The sequence below is a fragment of the Castor canadensis genome, chromosome 7 (assembly GCF_047511655.1).
Source record: "Castor canadensis chromosome 7, mCasCan1.hap1v2, whole genome shotgun sequence".
NCBI lineage: Eukaryota > Metazoa > Chordata > Mammalia > Rodentia > Castoridae > Castor > Castor canadensis.
The window spans coordinates 109,477,219-109,497,742 of NC_133392.1; the positions used below are offsets into that span (position 1 = coordinate 109,477,219).

General features: G+C 41.7%; 1 protein-coding gene across 3 annotated transcripts in view; it reads right to left on the reverse strand.

Moving 5' to 3' along the window:
- Ak4 (adenylate kinase 4) overlaps window positions 1-20,524 on the reverse strand; it is a 122,572-nt gene that overhangs the window by 16,469 nt on the left and 85,579 nt on the right. For all 3 annotated transcript variants that reach the window (XM_074079882.1, XM_020183964.2, XM_074079883.1), the window contains one exon: window positions 8,605-8,724. In XM_074079882.1, coding sequence (XP_073935983.1) covers window positions 8,605-8,724 — 120 coding nt within the window. The remainder of the gene's footprint in view (window positions 1-8,604; window positions 8,725-20,524) is intronic.

Below are 20,524 nucleotides of genomic sequence, written 5' to 3' on the forward strand. Positions count from 1 at the left end.
GCTGTGAGTCTCTTAGGCCCCGCTGTGCTGAGAGCTCCAGGACCTACCTCCTGCTCATTGATAGTTTTCTGGGACACACAGAACTACTCAGGGCTTTGGGGAGCCTATAGGTTAGGTAGAAAATGAGTTCAAAATCTAGAAATACTATAATCACCACTTAGCAATAGACTGATAAACAGAAGACAGATATTCCAGAAAAATGTGCTTTTAAAACCACAAGTTTTAACTAGCTTTGTGAAGTAAAAGGTGAATACTTTTTAAGTAGAAATTCTGGTGGAATGTCACCAGTGGGATTTCCCTGGTGTTCCTGTGCCGATTTCAATGAGTTATACTGATGTCACTGCATCCTTTACCCCATAAGGGAAGATGCACATGGAGAAGGGGTTATCATCTGCAAACCCCTTGTTTAAAGATTCTTTTGTTTAAAACTTCTGCTTGCAGCAGGGCACCAGTGGCTCGCACCTGTAATCCAAGCTACTCGGGAGGCAGAGATCAGGAGGATCAAGGTTTGAGGCCAGCCCAGGCAATAGCTCAAGAGACCCCATCGTGAAAAAACCCCAACACACCCAAGAAAAAGGCTGGCAGAGTGGCTCAAGCAGTAGAGTGCCTGCCCAGCGAGTATGAGGCCCTGAGTTCAAACCCCAGTACCTCCAAAAATAGTGTATGTGTCTGTCTGTCTGTCTGTCTGTCTGCTTGCTTAACAACTGGACCTAAGTCTCCACAAAATTAAGGAAAAACAGGCTCCACTGTATGTCAATGAAGACAAAACAATTAACAATTTCACCACAGGCCCATTATTTCTGCCTCAAGGAAAATAACAGGCTGAGTTATTTTCTCAGCTGAACACTACATGGGTTCAGCTATTGGCTTCAGGTGAGATCTTCTCTATATTGGACATACTTTCTCAGAAGCCTGTACCATAAACCAACACTGTTGTGGCAATAGCAACAGTCTCTGTTTTCCTAAACCTACACGTAGGGAGGACAGATAAGAGAGGACTGAAAAATCAAATATGCAGACAAATATGTTTTTGACATAAGAAGAAACGGTGATATGGGAAGAGAGAATAGTACGAGAAGTTCAGTAATGAGGATTTCAGGCTCACTCGTTTTTAAATTGCTGTCTAACACTTTTTGCAGTAACTCTGTTTTTTAAACAGGGTCATCTCACTATGAGGAATCTAGGCTGGCCTCGAATTTGTGGTTCTCCTGCCTCAGCCTCCCTAGTGCTGGGATTGTATGCATGTGCCCTCAAGCTAAAGACCTTCATACATGAAGTCAAGAGGGATCCTGACACATTTCTGTCTGCACGTGTGCGTGGGGAGGTGGCGAGAGTGATGCTTTTCAGTCATTAGCTCAGTTTATTGTGCCTGGTAGTGTTTCCAGGCATCTGTCACTGTTCTTTCTATTTCCCATATGGCCTGTGTGTTTTATTGTGATCAGGTGTCACTTTGATAAGAACAATGGGAAAATATGAAATTAAATTCTGTGCATTTCATTCTCCTTTTAGCCTTAATCAACCTGCTCATCTCTCCAAAATCTGGGTTCTCTTCTATTGTTTCATGTCATTGTGTTTTATATTACTAGGCAAGGCTTAATGGAAGATAAGTGGGTATTCAGTTATGCCTTGCTCAATGTACTTAATGAGGGAAGTTTCTCGGCAGTTTATTATTGAAATGCTAAGTTCTAACATCTATACCAGTATACAATGACACGCCTGCCAACTGGCCATCTGTGTTGGAGTTTCACTCTTACAAGCCCATCTTTGAAAACCTATGCCATACATAGTCCTATTTTATGGATGGAGAAAAAGAATCCAAGAAAGGTAACTTGGCACAACTGGTGAAGCCAGTGGGATTATATACCTATAACCCCAGCACTTGGGAGGCTGAGGCAGAAGAATCACAAATTTGAAGCCAGCCTGGGCTAGCAGTAAGACCCTGTCTCAAAACAAACAAACAAAAACAGAAACCTGGCTTGCTCAACATGACACAGACTGATAATTCGGATGCTTCCTAAGCCCCCGCAGCTTCTGTCACATTTGTGTATCCTTAGCATGGTCCCTTGTACACAAATTTTTTTGATTAACCTTGTGAAGTATACCTCAGATGATGTGGATGAAGCTTTGCAGTACATTTTAACCTATTCAGTTCGCAAGACTCCTGTTTCATAAACTAGGGGAGTGGGTACTCCTAACATCTAAACAGGATTTGAGACACTTCACCCTGTGCCACGTTGAAGGGACCTAATTAAGTAGCAATGAGTTATGTGCATCTGAAAGTTTATGACAAGATATGGCAAATGCAGGGAAATCAGTTTCCCTAAATCTAAATTTTTTAACCAGTTAATTTTTTAAATATTAGTTGGAAAGTTAAAAATAAGCCACTCATGCTGTCAAACCCAAGGTTTTTATTTTTAACTGCCTTCTAACTTATTTTAGTATTAACTTGGTACTTACTCAATTGTCTCATTTTTTAATTTCATGAAGTGTTTAACTTTGCCCTCACCTACTTTTTCAGCCCCTTGTGTCTTATTTTTGGCTCCAGTATCCACATGTGGTTATTATACTTGGGGATTCCAGAATAAACACATTGTTTCATGCCTCTAAAGCTTTTTTGCATATATCCCCTATGTCTGAAATGTGTTTATTTCTATCTTCAAACTATGGCATATGTTACCTTCTCCGAGAAGCCTTCCTAATAGCTGGGTCCCTATTCCAAATGGTCAGGAATTACCAACTCTGTGTAACCTTTCACTGCCTGCACTGGTGCCCCCAAGATCCTACACTACGACTATTTATGCACACTCCAGGAATGGAGTATCAGAAGTGTGCTATTCCCTCCTGGGACCAACCAATGCCTAGTTCATCAGGATATACCAAAAAAATACATACTCCATTTGTTTTTCATCCCAAATCAAGTTTTGTTTTTTAGGATTTTCCTTTCAAATATCCATATATGTTTTCCATATGGCCCTTAATGCCTTTTACTATTAAAACCTAATCATTCTTTGAACTTACAGGATAAATAAAGACTGTCCCACCAAGGCAGCAGTGAGATCAGGCAAGCAAAAGCCACCAGAAGTGGTCACAGAGGGACAGCACTCAAGAGAGAATCCTTATCAATAAGGAAGGGACCCAAATTTAACCATGCATATTTTTAGGTGAGGTACACTCTGAATTCATTGATGGAACTTCATACTGACCACAGAAAAATGTCACTAAGATAAATTTGAATTACTATGTCTTGGATTTAAATCAAACAAATTAAAGATGACCCTCACTACCTAGGCTAGTACAAAGGCTCAATCACCACTAGATTCTGAAAGCCAGGGGGGCCAGGTCTTGTCCACTCTCTTTGCTGTTCTGCTGTGGTATTGGGCACTGCTTAGCACTGAGTTGGTGCCCAATAAATATTTAGTTCTGCTAAAAATGAGAAAATTCATATAAAAAAGAAATTCATATCAGCACCCCTGACCATGAACAAGGGAGTCGCAGTAACTTCAAAGAAATCAACAGTTAGACAAGCTTACTGACTTATTTATTTTGTGGTGCTGAGGACTGACCACAGTCTTGTGCATGCTAGATAAGTGCTTTATCACTGAGCTAAATCCCCAGCCCTCAACAGAAAATCTTGACAGGCTACACATGGTAAAATTTCAGATTAGGAGTTACCAAAATAACTCTTCATATCCCACTGGGCAGTGGTCTTCCTATGTATTCAACCAATATTGCTGTTTGGAGAATAGCTGCTTAGCCTCCTTGAAAGTAGATACACTCTTTCTTCTTGCTGCCCACCTGCCTGCCCCCATAAGGTTGTGGGCTCTTCCTCAGCACAGTGTTTAACTGGAAACCTATTATATGTCTACACAATATTTCGTGAAAATATCAACATTTAATGAACATATTAGTAAGTATAATCAAATAGGTCAAGTTTTACAATATCTTCTTTCAAGATGATAAAAAACTTTCAAATCTGATTTATAAAACTAAAAAATCCCCAATCTGGGGGACATGGATCATAGATTCCTAGCTACAAAAGTAATTTTTAAAATCAATCACACCCAACAAGCAGTCGTTGAGCCTTCAGGAAAACCAAACACATCTCAATCAAATTCTACTTTCAAAATACCAAAACAACAGAAGTTCCCATAAAGAAAACAAGCTAAACAACATTCATTTAGGGGCCACTGCTCCAATTCTTTCCTTCTATCAGAATATTGGAGGCAGAAACTGTCAGATATATTTACACTGTCTTGAGTCATGGATGTGGCTCCACAAATGTGGCAGTAAGACAGAACACACACCCATCTTTTTCCTGCTGTCATTTTGACCAAAAATGCCACTCCTTGCCTGTAAAATACATTCCATTTACCTCCTGGAACAAGATGTCGCCTCACTTAACCACAACTGGCTGAATATACATCTTCCACCCTCCCTGTGTTGGAGGAGCTTAGTCTACTTGTCTATACCCCTCTTATACCTCCTTTTTCCTTCACTGTCACCAGCCCAGTGAAAATCAGTTATACCTGAACTTAATTCACCTTAGAAACATTCGAGACCCTTTTATTTACACACACACACACACACACACACACACACACACACACACACACACACAGTGTGTGTGTGATCATCTAAACAGATCTATTACATTTTCATCTTGAAACACACCCTACCTTCCCAAGGACAACTGAAAAAATTTCCCTTGGCATCTCCCAAAGAAACAATGCAGAAAATATTGTTTTGTTCTGTCTTGTTTCAGTAGACATGTCACCCAGTGGGATGCAACAGTCTTCAGGGATTTGCTTCACAAAGAAAAACATGGAGGGGCAATGTAAACAATGTACAATATAAGTCTAATCGGAATTGTCACTATGAATCTCCTCCTGTATAATGAATGTGGTCTAATAAAAAAATGTATAATTAAAAAAAAGAAAAATATGGAGGAGGTAAGGTCTGGAGTTAGGACCAGCAGTCGAGTCTGATAAAAAATAGTCAAAGCCAGAGCTCCCAAACTTGTGGTTAAGTTTCTGGCAAAACATCTCCTACTCACCCAGCACAGGCCTCTGGGGGACCACGTGCCCTGTGATAGCTCATGTCTGAGAGCATTCACGCTCAGGCAGAACAAGCACACATGCAAACACTGCACACATTCAAGCCGCTCTGGCTTCTGCATAAAGAACTTTAAAAAAATAGAATTCCTTCGTTAAGTACCAGCTAGTGTTCCATACTGTTCAGACTGGCAGAAATAGACCATAGTCCAATACAACCACAGCCAGATCATGACCACTGTTCGAAAGTAATCTTTACTTCGATCAGAAGACTGAAGTCATAATCCACTTAGAATTCCAAACTTTAGGGCTGCTTTCCATGACAGCTAATGTTATGATTGAATATGGGTTGTGTGTCCTCCAAAGGTTCATGTGGTAAGGCTTTGTTCCCAGTGAGGCAAAGTGGAAGGTGATGGAACCTTCTAAGAGGTGGGACCTAGGTCACTGGAGGGACGGGAGGGCTGCCCTTGGAAAGGATTAATGTAGTCCATGTGGGTCCCCATTTAATTCCCATGAGAGTGACTTACAAAGAGAAAAAGAGCAGGACACCCTCATCTTACTTGTGGGTTACCATTTAAATGCCTCGGTTGGCAGGCAAGTTCAGAAATGATTCGTGCCCACTCAGAGATGCCAAAAAACAGAAATGAAAAACCTGTTACTGACACACCTCTGAACTCACCTGACCCCACTGACCTCACTTTTATTTATTTATTTTATTTATTTATCTCCCTTTTTTTCCCCCTTGGCAGTGCTGGGAATTGAATTCAGGACCTCGGGCATGCTAGGCAAGTCACTCTACCACTGAGCCAAACTCTAGCCCTATAATTGTTTTAAAAAACTCATTATCCCCTAGTTACTATTTCACCTCAAGATCACATAGTGAGCAGTATTAGTTACTTTTATAATAAAAATATAGAACTTGGCATTATAATCCTCTGGTAGGATAACTGGAAAAAAGAGGAACTCCCTCCCCGCCCCCCGCCTTATAGAGACACACACACACAATATTTTTGCCCATGTATTGTGAAAACAAGGCAGTATTGAACTTTTTAGCAAGGACAGAGCTGAGCAACCAAAGCATCACTCTTCCCATCCTCCACCCCACTTGGTGCTCTTGGCTGGCATCCACTCCATTCATTCCCACCCACCATTAGCACAAAGCTTCTCCAAGGCCATATGGACCAAGAAGATGAGTCAGTCTGTCATCCAGAATTCCTTCCTTGACCTTTCCACGTTCAGTCACCTTTAGCACACTCAACAGGCACATCCTCCACAGAGCACGAGCCTGTGCCCGTAACATGTAATGTGGAGCTGAACACAGGAACTAGGCATTCCTTACATCCTCCCATTGCCAAATGGATTGATTCCAGAGAGTTAAAGAAAAATCAGTGACCAGATGGGTTTTCAAGGAGAACGATGCAAGCTAAATCAGTCAGGAGACTGACGCACTTCACTAAAAACAGGCCTATGATGTAAAAAAGAACTTGTTCATCCAGAGAGGAATAGTTACGGCAAAAGCAAGCATTGCAAAGAGGCATAAAACATTCCATAACTGACTGACTTTTCAACTCTGTGTGGCTAAATATTTTTAAAACTATTTCTGAACTTAACACTTCATGTAGTCACCACCACCCCCCAAAAAAGTCAGGATCTGCATATCAGCCATGACAAATCTTGACAAAATCTCATGACACTTAACCACATGGCAAGCCCTCTTCTAAGCACTTCACATATATTCACTGCCTTCATGCTTACAAACTCTTTCCTAGTTCATTTTCCATGAGGAATCAGATGCACCAAGGTCACATACAGCCAGAAAGTGGCAGAGCTGAGGTTTAAATAGAGCAGTCTGGCACCAGGACCCATGCTCAAATATTATATTAACCATCTCTCCAAAGGAGCTTAACACAGATGGTCCTTTCTTAACACAGATCTTTCAGTTCAATAAAACTACACAAACCTACTTTACAAGACAAAAAGCCTTACCGTTAAAGTACTTAAGCCAAAGAAATTATTGCGAGGTAATGGTAAAACTGGAGCTTATTAGTCATGGCAAATAAACAATAAGTATTAAGAAGCAGGCAGTGGTGGTGCATGTTTGTAATTCCAAACACTGAGGTGGCTGATACAGGAGTATTGCAAGTTCAAGGCCAGCCTGGGCAACATAGCAAGACACTGCCTCTAAAAACAGTGGGGGTCTCCTTTCAAATAAATATGAATTAAATGCATAAAGTCTGGAGAAGTAAACATGCAAAGAGGGTGATGGTAGCCAATTAATTTTGGAAAGGGCTGAATGCCAATAAAAAACACCCAGAGCTGTATGGAGGTCAGGTGACCTTAGCCACCACTCCCATCGGTCCTTGCTCTTCAGCTCATTCTCCCATGAGAATCCGTTCCACTGCTATAACTTAAATTCTGGAGTAGGATATCCCTTAGTCCAGTCACTCTAAGGTTGTCTTATTTGGCTTCTGGTTGACACCCCCCTCCCTGCCCCAGCGCCCAATCTCTCCTGTGCTGTGTACAAAAATTAATCTTTCTGAGAGATCAACCTGGTTATGTTGTGCCCCTTCTTAACTCTTCCATGGTCCCTGTGACCAACCTTTCCCAGTTCCATTGGGTTATGAATATGTAATGTCTTCTCCCAGGCTCGTGTGTTAAACACTTGGTCTCCAGTTGGTGGCACTGTCTAGGGAGATTCTGGAGACTTTGGGAGGTGAGGCCTACCTGGAAGAAGTAGGTCACAGGAGGTGATCTTTGCAGGTTATACCTCATGCCCAGTCCTTTCACCCCCTCTCTCTTCCAGTGCACTATGAGGTGAGCAGCCTCCTTTTCCACATGTTCCCACTGCCATGAGGTTCAGCCTTACTATGGACCCAGAATCAATGGAGCCAAGGACTATGGGCTGAAATGTATGAAGCTACAAACTAAAATAAATCCTTCCTCCCTTATGTCACTTTTCTCAGGCATTTGTCATAGTGACAAAGTCTTCACTTCTTTACAACTGTTGACTCCTCCCGTGGAAAAGAAACCCAGGGACAGTGTCTTACTATTCACCAATAATGCTAAACAAACATCCCTTAAAATGCATCTTGGCTGGTGAAGGGGCTCAAATGTGGCTAGAGCGCCTGCCTAGCAACCCTGAGTTCAAACCCCAGTACCACCAGTAGTACTACAGTAATATCTTTAGGTAGCAATGCAAAATGGAAGTGCTACATCAAAAAGCACACCTATCATTGATCTGCTCTTGAAGGCTCCCCACGCCGCCCTTGTTTCCTAAGGTTTTCAGATGTCCTCTGTTAACCTGCTGTAATTTGAGCAGCTTCTGGTGATGGTGAATGAAAAGTGCCTCTCACCTGAGGTGCGTTACACTTGGGGAGACAGTCATAAAAGAAAACAACCACATCAAACCTGAGATACGCAGCAATGAATGCAGGCAAGGTTTAATGGTTTCTGTGTTGCCAAACTGTAACACTAGATAAATGGCAGAAGGTTTAGAGGGAAAGGCAGTTTCTGGTCTGTTAGTGAGGAGACAGCTTATCCACAGTTCACTCACCATCTAGTAGCCAGTGTTGGCCGCTCCTGTTCTCCAGTTCTGACATCATTAGGCATGTGATCACCTGATCAGGAACCAAAACACCTTTTTCCAGGTACTGCTTCACCTTGTCCCCAACTTCTGTTTAAAAAAACAAAAACAGGAAAAGAAACACTCAAGAAGGCTTCCAGCGGGGTGTGGTGACATACTTCTGTAATCCAGGAAGGGAAGAGGAAAAGAAAAAGAGGAGAAGAGAGGAAAAGCAGGCAAAAGCAAGCTTCCAACGGGGGAAAAGGCTTGCTTCCTCTGTTCTGACAGTTTTGGCTTTTCTCACCCTGCCTGGAATGGAGGGAATGTTGAAGTAGTTGTTACAGTTTTTAAATATTGGTCTTATAATGGTGGCATTGTTGCTTATTTAAGTCATTTGACTCCTAATGAATTATGAAATGCAACTTTTGGAGAGGTGCACAGGCAAAAATAGGAGAGAAACATGGAAGGGGAAGGAGAAGGGAAAGGGGAAAGGAAATTAGGAACTGAGCCTCCAAAAGTGTTATGGTAACAAAGACAGTAATTGGTCACATGTCAAAAAGAAGAATAGGACACAAACATGCTTATTTCTTTCCATGAGTCAATATAGGCCAATGGCACCCTGATGACACAGACGTAAAAGCAACCCAGCACTGCTAGTAGACTGAAGTTTCATAAAAGGATTTGAGTTATTTTTTAAAAAGGAAAAAAGAAGCCCACTTTCACAGAAAAAAAAAGGATTCTACCTTAATTTAAAAGAAAATTTCTTCTACATAGAAACTGTGACATGAGTTCAGCAGAACAAATTAATCAGTTGAAATCTGAAAATTTCTCAGAACTGAAGGTTTTTAGCAAAATTGAAGTCCTCTGCACGCCAAGGAACTGATAATAAACCATTAAGAGCCACATTCTCACAGGCCAGTTGAGTTCTTATAAAAACACAAAGCAGAATTATATCTCTGGAAAAAGCTCAATAATCATTTTGTAGCCACATTCACCTTAAATTTGAGGAGAGCCTTCTTCCCCAGACTGAGTCTACATCCCTATCCCTAAGTGAGGCACTGAAATATGAGCTTTGAAGAGCTCCATATCACTCAACTCCTAACACTGGACAGGTAGCTCAAAAACATAGGCCCAAGCTGGGCTTGGTGATGCATGCCTGTAATCCCAGCACGAGAGGATGAGGCAGGAAGATCATGAGTTTGAGGCAAGCCTAGGCTACATAATGAGACCCTGTTTGCTCCCACCCAAAAAAAGCAGCAACAATAACAAAACAAACAAGAGAACCCACAGGCCATACTGAAACCTATTCAGTAACATACTGTAAGGAGCAGAACCATGAAGAAAGCCATATTCATGAATGTGGCTGAACTTGAATGTTGAAGAAACCACATTCATTCAACAAGTACTACTGATCGCATACCATGTAACAGGTAATATTCTAGAGATGTAGCTGGGAATGAAAGTTCCAGTTTACTGATAAGGAGTCAGCATTACTTAACCACTAACTGCACCCACACTGTGCCCAGGCACCATGCTTTAGGCACATTAAGTGTCCTTTCAATTAATTCTCTTAAGAGCCTCACCTTCCAAGGTAATGTCATACTGGTATTTGACAGCTTGAGATATAATTCCCACACCACAAAAAATTCCAGTTAAAATGTACAATTCAGTGGCTTTTAGTATATTCAATGTTGTGCAACCATCACCAGTCCTAACCCCAGAAACAAACTCTGTACCCACTAATCATCACTCCCCACTCCCTCCAGCACTGTCCTCTCTCTGCAGTGACTAAACCACTTTCTACCTCTATTTACCTATTGAGGACATTTCCCATAAATGGAATCATACAATATTCATGTTTTCTTTTGTTTCTGGGTTTTTTCAACTAGCAGAACGTTTTTAAAGTTCATTCATGTTGAACTACTATCTACATTTCACTCTTTTTTTATGGTTGAATAACATTCTGTCATATGGCTACACCACATTTTGTTTATATGTACTTTAAAAGAAATTTGGGTTGTTTCTAATTATCCCTTTTGGCAGTTCAAACCTCGAGCCTCATAAATTCCAGATAAGTACTCGGCCATTGAGCTACACCCCAATCCCTGTTTCTACTTTTTGTTGCAAATAATGATACACTGAGTTTTCTGTTCCTTTGAGCAGTAACACCCGTATGGTTCCGTATCCTGTATGATATCCACATTCCATGTACATATGGTATCCCCATTCTATGCAGAAAGGATACACAGAGTAACTGATAAGCTCTGCACTGTCTCCCACTGCAATGTGTCAGGTGAAGCCCAGAGCCCGGTGCTTACTCCCATCCATCCAAGTTTAAGGTGACCATAAACCACACCTACACATCCTCTGAGGTGAGCAACCAAGGTGTGAACTTTGCCCTGTTTTCTAGAACTCTAGATCTTCCATGTCATATGTGGATGTATGTTATTTCACTTTCTAGCCTTCCCCAACTAGAGCAGCTCAATGAGGAAAAAGTGAACTATTCTGTTCAATGCCACATCCTCACTGCTGAGCTTATGGCCTGCTGTAAAACTTTGGTGCATGTTGAGCAAAATGAGCCAGGCTCAGAAAGACAGATAGCACATGTTTTCTCTCCCACATGAATAGAGATTTTTTTTTCGTTAAGGACATGAAAGTAGAAAAGAGGATATTTGCGAAGAGGAAGAGGACAAGCAGGAGGTGGGACCAAGAGTGAGTAATGGGGGTGAATAGAGTCAAAGTTCATTATATAAACGTATGAAAATATAATAATGAAATCTACTATTATGTACAATTAAAATATGCTAAATAAAAATGTATGAATGAGTGAATGACCTAAAGATGAGGTAAAAATCTTTTACCCTGACAAAAAGAGAGCCATTATGCCAAGATATTCCTAGACAGCAACTAATGGAGATGAGGCAAGCAAAGTGATTTGGACAAGTGGCTGGTTAGATTTCAGCCCAGTGATTTTCCTTCTCCGATCTTGTGGCTCAAACTCAGGGCCTCACACACGCTAGGCACGTGCCCTAATCACTGAGCTATGGCCCAAGCCGTCAGTCTCAAATTAGTTCTCTAGCATTTCAGAACACAAACAGATATCAATATAACCAAGTAGGAACTGAGGGGAAGGGAGCACCATGAGTAAATACTGCAGAGACCTGGGGCCAGTGCATACCTAGAGGAAGTTCAAGCAGTGACTATTGAAAAGGACACTAATAAAACATGGGGTCAGACAAGGTGGGATAAGGAGCAAGGACTCAGAGGATATTTAAAGAAGGTAGTTTTAGAAATGCCACTCCTCGATCTACTTAAATTGTGGGGCCTAGTGAAAAGTGAAAATGTGGGGTTCTTTGTTGGAGAATGACAACTGAAGCACATTAAACTAGAAAGCTTTATGGGCCTATGTAGGTCACAAATGTGCCACTGGGATGGGGATGCTGTGGAAGAAGCAAAGGATGCTGTGACAATCCAAGCAGAAAATGAAGACCTGAATTAACACAGAAGCAATGGAAGGAGACCTTCTTCTGTCTCTTGAGAGAATACCTTGAGTTAATCCAACACAGACTGTGCAACCTCAAGCTTAAAATTACCCTGTGGAAGACTTCCAGAGTCATCCTACTCTAATTTAACAATTAAGAGAAATATCTAACTGCAACATATTTTCCTAGCTATTTTTGGCGGCCTTGGCTCCTCTCTGGAGGAGAATAGGCAACATGTCGGCTAACCTGACACAACATCAGACTCCAAAACACTGACCCCACCATGAAAACTCAGACTCAACAGCCTAAGCAAGGCCTTCCCTGCCTCTGAAGGAAAGCCTCATTAGAAAGCAAACATCCTGTCAGAAGGCAGAGGCCCTTTCCTGAAAACTGGCCCTTCATCTGCCCTTGCAGCTTATTTGGAAGAAAAGGCAGTTTCTCAAGAAGTATTCCAGAAAAGAATGCAACACACATCCAGTGTCTTATACAGCCTTCATGTACACCCACACATATAATTCATAAAGAACCAGGAAACACTCAAATGTAAACTTTAGAGCCAGGCATGATGGTGCAGTTCTGAAAGAGGGCTGGGGGAGTGGCTAAAGTTGTAGAGTGCCTGCCTAGCCAGCATAAGACTCTGAGTTCAAATCCCAGTACTGCCAAAAAAAAAAATTCATGCTTCCAAAATAAAATATTTTATGAGCTTCAAATTTCATATTAACAGACTATAACAGACTATTAGATTCAGGTGTACCAAACACTAGTAACTGCTGAACAGCAGGATGTTTGACCCACGATGTAAGTGACCATATGACTGGTTAAAAAGAAAATGCTTCTTTGTAGATAACGAAGACAGGCTGTAAATGTGTGGCATTTCTCTAGAAAAAGTCTGAAGATGAACACACACAGATATTCAGGTAGCATGAATTTCATTCTGCAGCCACCCTAAATACTCAGGGCAGTCAGCTTATATATTGCAGAGAATAAACGACTTCCAAACAGAAATAAATCCAGACGGATCCAAAATGTGAAAGACTGACTGTTGTCACAAAATAAGGAAAGAGTGGGAGATGGCACACTGTTCATTGATGGAAACTACGGAACCGGAACATACAGGTTATCTTTCATTTCATGGCTTAAATACTCCCTGAATTCGCTATTATGCATTTACCATGTGCCAGGCTCTAGCAAGAGGCCTGTCTCAAAGCACTGAGCCTGAACTTTGGGGTTGGGTGCTAATCAAAGCTTTCAACAGCAAAATTTCATGGAAGTTTCTATCATCAGGCAGAAAAATTAAAGTCAGTAATTATCACGATTAAACTAGCAGAGTGACCCTTACGTTGCCTATCAGGTGCCTTCTAAATATCTTATGAAATAGGAATAGATTATTGATTACAAACTAAATTAAATGAAAGTGTTTGGTCAAACATTGAACCTCCCAGTGGATTTACCTTTGACCACTCCAGATTTATTCCTACAGCATTAGTCACAAATACAGAAAGCCAGTCAGGCTCTCAGACTCTTGATAGTGGAGCCCCCATTGTCCTTCGAGGCCCCTAACTGTCCTTTTGTGCCCCTTGAGAGATACCTTGGGTTAACCCAACATATACCCTGCAACCTCAAGTTTAAAATAACCCGGAGGAAGATTTGTTTTAATAGAAGCAGTGATTAAGATCTCAAGATAGTTGACTTAGTCAGATAAACTAAGTCAACTGGAATGCAAGTCTCAGAATCAATTACCATCCATAACTTAAGAAAGGCGAATATTTGTCTTCTTATCTCTTCCTGTGTCATCTACTTTTTTCAATAACTAGCCAGAAAGTGCCAGGGTGAGGACAATGACAAATGTGTTTCGTAGCACAAGCAAGGACAAACACAGGCCAGAAGGCGGCAGTGCAACCATCCTGCCAGTACCCCGTGAGCTGGTGTCACCACACCCATCATCATCTCTACCCCAAAGTCACTGTCACCACACAGAACCAGTAGCAAAACCCCCAAACCACATCCAACCAAACTTCTGCACATCTGCTGTGTACCAGGTACCATGAAAGGTGCTACAGGTACAAAGAGTGCCCTCCAGAAGATCACCAAGGAGTGGAATAGATCCAAGAACAAGTAATTATGAGAAACACACACAATTAAGAAGCAGCTTCAGGACTGGTGGAGTGGCTCTAGTGGTAGAGCGCCTGCCTAGCAAGCATGAGGCCCTGAGTTTGAATCCCTGAGCTGCCCAAAAAAAAGTAGCTCAAACAGAAGTTTCATAATTCAGATGAGAGTTCATCTTTCTACCTCTGGTACAAATCTCACTCAAACTACTTCTCCCTTCTAAAGCTAGACTTCAAAAGATAAGACTTAATGTTAGCAGTTTCCTCTAAACTCTCCCCTCCCCCACATTCCATGACCTCACTTGTACCCTGCAGTCAGAGCAGTTGTTGTAACATGGGCATCTGATTGCCTCACAACCCTGCTTAAAGGATTCTGCAACTTCAAAATGGTTTGGCTGCCAAGGCTTCTAAGTTCCTCCCAGATCTGGCTCCTGCCTACATCAGCACAGCTTCTCTCTCTACCATCTTACCCTCCAGCCCCCGAGGGCCTCTTCCCTCTTCAGTTTCCCCTGTACACATCCCCAGTGCATCCTGTTTTCCATCCAATAGCATTCACTACAAACATTTTATTCTTCCTGTCTGCCTTCCCCATCACATAGGAGGAGGTTGTGTCTGTCTTGTACACCATTATCTCTGGTGTATGGGAAATAGAGTCTTATGCAAAGCAAATGTCCAAGCCAGGCAGAGATTACACAGCCTGTAATCCCAGCACTGGGGAGGTGAAGGCAGGAGGATCACAGAGCTCAAAGTCTGGCGGGGTGCAACATACCAAGGTGTAGGCCAGCTTGGGCTACATTGCAAGACCCTGTCTTCTCATCCCCCAAGCCCCTCCCCCAAAAAAGCAGGGATCCAATATGCATTTTAAACTAACTGTTCCTTCCCATTCTATTCATTCTCCCAGAGGACCAGGGCTAACTTTTAGAACTAAAATAGAACTATGACTGAACAACCAGGTCTATTATAAATACTACAACTATTAATCTGCATGCTAGATTAAATTTTTACATTGGGATATGTTTTTCCTGGCAAGGACTTATACATTCAGTTCTACTGAAACTACAAACCTGGGCATGGCATTGAACACCTGTAATCCCAGCACTTAGAGGCTGAGGCAGGAGGACTGTCTGGGTACATAGTGAATTTTAACAACCTGTGATACACAGCAACACCCCAACTCAGAAAAAAAAAAACATAAAAAATTGCATGGATACTGTCATGACAAGTGAAGTTCATTGGCCTTGCTATTATAATTCAGTCATTCACTTAAAAATATTTACTGAGCAACTACTCTGTGCCAGACTGTGGCACAGTTCCTAGGGGTCAGAGAAGCCATGAAAGGAGCAGTTAGTTGTCTGTTCCTGATGGCTTGGTCAGGCACCAAACAGTTGACAATCTGGCATACTTTCAAAACAAAGTCAACTTATGAAACGCTCACCTATCTTTTACTGGCACATCCCAAATAAAAAGTGAAGACTTAATTCTGATTCTCTACCTAATGAATCTGACCATTTATATGAAAGTCTAAAACCGACAAAAATCGATCTAATGCTGAGGGGTACACACGTGACAAAATAACAATCACCATTACATACAAGATAGTGGTATAGAGGGGTGGGAAGGAATGGAGAAGGATATCTGAAGGATGCAAAGGCACTAGCAGTCATTGTACTTCTTAGGCTGGGTGCCACTCTACACACACACACACACACACACACACACACACACAGCCTCTTGTTCTGATCAAGTGAGGGCAAGCTGAATACAGAAGATAGAGCTGGACAAATGTTCACAAACAGCAAATTCCCAAAATGCCTGGCTTAAGTCACCAGAAACAGAAAGCGTCAATGTTCTTTTCATTGTTCAAGCCAGAAAAGGGACAGACCCCTGTAAATGAGCTGATTCCCTCACAAGGATGCATGCCCTGGAAGTACCTAGCAGACTATGGAGGGAATAAAATTAAGAGAAACTCCGCCCCCCGCCCCCAGCTCCCCCGCCCCCCCGTCAACCCTTTGCCAAAGCATCATGGATATGCCAAAACGCATGAACACACAAGAATATGCACGTGTCCCCAAAGCCCTGATCAATGACGAACTGCAGCTTTGTGAGTCTGCTAACTTCACATCCACACTTGCAAGGATATTTTGGCACTGAGTTAGTCACTTGGCAAACATTTTTTTCAAGAAAAACTTCATTCTCTCAACTGTTTATCCTTGATATCACTTTAAGGAATCTCTTCTAGTGAGAGAATAAGCTTTAAATAGACGTCAAAGTCCTTTAGAGGTAGAAATTATGGAAGAAACTCCTAAATTTAAGGCATCTTGGAACTAACCTAAATGAGTCATTTCAGACGCCCAGGATCCACCCTTCAACTCAGTCTTCCTCAAAGCCAAGTTTTCTTTTCCTTCATATCAAGACAGTTTTAAACCATGTCCTGACACTTGCTATTGGTAACGATGAAGAAATTCTGACCTACTGTAATGGTCAGGAACACACACTCCAGAGCCATGCTGCCTGGGTTCAAATCCCAGTACTGCCACCGAAAGGCTACAGTATTAGGCTTTGGTCACATTGTGTGTTTTTGCTTCAGCAACTTTATAGACAAGCTCCTTGTCTGTATTAATATGTATACAAGACTTGAAATGATGCTTGTTTGCAAATTTCATTTGAGGACATGGAGATAATAAATACTTGCTCCTAAGTGCCAAGGGTTATTCTAGGGAATTTATATACATGAAGACGTTTAATCCTCACAAATATTGTGTCAGTACTATTAATTCCCCAATTTCTTAGGGGAGGAAACAGACACAGAAAGGTTCAGGTATTTGCCCAAAGTAACTCAGTTGTGGCGGAGACTGGAACTTGAGCAGGTTAGCACCACAGTTCATTTCCTTAACCACTACACCATTCTTGAATGGTGAAGCAAATGCCTGTATAAAAGGGATGGGGAGCCAAGTATGATGGTACACAATTGTAATCCTAGCCCTCGGGAGCCTGAAGCAGGAGGATCTTGAGTTTGAGGCCAGCTAGGCTACCTATGAAGACCTTATCTCCCCCAAAAAAAAAAAAAATAGTAGGGGTGGGAAGAGAGGCACAGTAAGGGGTAAGCTTCTGTGTGAACTCAGTAAGTACTGCTGGTGGTGATATGCACTGTGAGGAAATAGCTGGTGCTGCTCTGTGTAACTACCTCCCTTCCATTACATCCCACATCTCTGACTTTAAAAAGTTCGTAGCAAAAAGTCAAGTCACCTCCTCTCCTCCCTTCAAGACCCTTTCCCCCTCCTCCCATCATCTCCACACATCTCCTACAGGAATCTTCTAAAGACACAAGTAGGTACAAATCACTTCCAATCCCTCCCCTAACATAGAAACTCCTGCTCAGACCTCACCTCCCACCACAGTCCCTTTATGGTCAACCTTTGACTTCTGTGCACCAGGCACAGAGTCATGCATGCCACAGTCTCACAGAGGAAAGACAAGACAGGAGAGGCAGAGCTACAATGGGGATGAGCCCCGGGCAGGACAGGACCACAATCCCACCTCAGGCCCAAGGAAGGCTTATATCCTGGATGGGCTTTTGAAGGGCTACCAGAAAGCTGGCTGGAGGAACCAGCCTTCAAGTAGCAGAGGTACCACCACCTCACAACCTTGCATCCTCCAATCTATGGCACGTTGGCTCAGTCTTCCATTTCCAACTTGATAGTCTCTTACTTTCCCAGACCTAGATGGAAAGCCATCTAAGAAGCTTTCGCTTGTTGTTTATTCTTCTCTTTCTTCAGAATAGTAATGCCCTCTTCAGCACTTGGGCTGAAGATTGTCCCTGTGGTGTCTCTGTACACTAGAAAGAGATGTCCTCTTGGACAGAATAGCCTGCAGACACACAGCTAAGGAAATAGACTGTGCCCATGCATACATTCCCAAAAGCTGCCCACTCCCTCAGGAGCCAGAATAGTTCAGTGGGCAGAACCAAGACTGGTCTAGAAGCCTCACTCTCCTCTCAGTCGTGAACCCCCATGCCAGTAGCAGTGTAACCATCTGTGATAGCCCTGTACCTTTGTATCTATTGCGTCACTCAACCCTCCATCTCCGTGAGGCCCGAGACTATCCTACTTTTATTTTAACAATAAGAACGACTTGTTGTGTGTGGTGGCACAAGCCTATAACCCCAGCTATTTAAGAGATTGAAGAAGAATGGAATTTTATCAGCCATAAAGAATGAAATTTTGTCATTTGCAGGTAAATGGATGGAACTGGAGAACCTCATCTTAAGTGAAGCTAGCCAGGTTCAGAAAGCCAAAGGCCACATGTGTTCTTTCATAAGTGGAATATCGAACTAATACAAATGCAAGCAATATTATCAAAAATAGGTCACACTAAATGGGAGGTCACTAACAGGAGAGGAAAAGTAAAAGAAGAAAGTAAAGAAAGTGAATATGGTTAACGTACTTTCTAAGCACCACCGAATATAAAATTTTTAAGCTTGTTGAAATCACCGTAAGAAGGAGACTAAAATAAAAACAAAAATAGTGGAGATGAAACAATTCAGATTATAATACATATAGGCATGGAAATGACACACCCTATACCTTATAAACAAACAAAAATATCTTTTTTTCCTTCAAAAACAGAGAAAAGGGGGGCAGAATAGGTCCTGCCTGGGAGGAGGGGATTTTGTACCAGTGGAGGGGGAGAATATAAGGACAGGATATAGAAGGGTGACTATGGTAGAAATACTATGTACTCATGTATGGAAATGGAAAAATAAGATCTACTGAAACTATTCCAGGAATGGGGGGAGGAAGGGATAAAGGAGGAGAAAGGATGAGGTGAATTCAACTATGATATATTGTGAGAACTTTTGTAAGTGTCACAATGTACCCCAAGTACAACAATAATATGATAATAAAAAAGAAGTGACTATAAGAATAAAGAAAACTTATTTTAAAAAGAGAGAGACTGGGGCAGGAGAATGGCAAGTTCAAGGCTAGGGATGTCACTTACCTAGCATGTATGAGGTCATAGATTCAATAACATAAAAAATAAAATAAAAAGGCCCGTCTACCTGAGATGCAAAGCTATCACATCTTTTAAACTTCATCCTCCCATCCAGAAGGGCTCCCAATTTATGAAATAAAATTTATTCTTCCCACATCCCTTACCATATCTACTGTATGGCTCAACAACCAGTAGTCAGTCATGACTTCAAGGCAAGTAAGATTCAGAAAAAGCCCTCTCATCAACACAGTAAGAACCAAACACTAGGCCCAGCAAAGTTTTCTTCAAGTGCTATCTTAAATCCTTTGGCAAGCCTTGAATAACTGAGTAAAATAGATTACCAAATTAAGCCAAGCATTCTGTGACCTGGTTAGACTACACAAAAGGACATTTGGTGCATGTTGTTGGTGGTTCTCACAGAAATTGCTTCAGTCTCTACAAACTGATGCAGATGATCACCACTGCAGGTTGCATTTGGATATCAAGCCTGACCTCTTAACAAGAAACGTTCTGTCCCTACAAGTAGCTGCTTGCTCTTCCTGGAGCTCTGACATTCTTAAACACCCACAAATGCTTCTGAGTCAACTCTTAAAGATTTTTTATTAGGACTCCAAAGTATTCACTCAGAGAAGCAGAAAATTTAGTATTTAGGAAACAAGTTAATATTTTCAAACTAACATGTATTTGTTCCAGCTGAGAGTTATGCAGGGCTAAGAGACTAAAACCCACCTACCTCTCTTTTTAAGATGGGGGGTCTCACTACATAGCTCAGGCTGGCCTTGAACCTGGGGCCTCAGCCTCTTGAGTACTGGGATTACAGATGGGCATCACCATGAACTGCACTTGTAAGCTTTTTCTAAAGAAGGTAAAACTAAAGACTGTAACTATTCTTCTTACTCTTTTGGACTTTCATTATAAGACTAAGGTCCCCAGATATGGTCAGCACCCATAAGACTAAGGTGCTGACCAGATACTTCAATACCTTCCCACTGCCATTTAGGCTTAGGCTGTAGTATTTACCTTGTAATAGGAGGAATTATTGTTGGTGTTTAACCACAGGAAGTTGTTAATATGTGTTATCTGTGTGGTTGCTTAGCCCCTAAAATATTTAGACATCATTCAAATCTGTGATCTGTGTGACTGTTTATCCCCTAGGTCAAAATTAAGTTGACTGCAAAAGAAAAATTGTCTTTTCATGGTGTACATCTCTTTATCTCTAATTGTATGATTAAAAAGAGAAGAAATCAGTAATGTGATTCATTTGCCAATGTCTGCATCTTTTCAAGGGACATGCCCTTTTAAACATGAGAATGGGTGGGTTGGTGGAGTGGC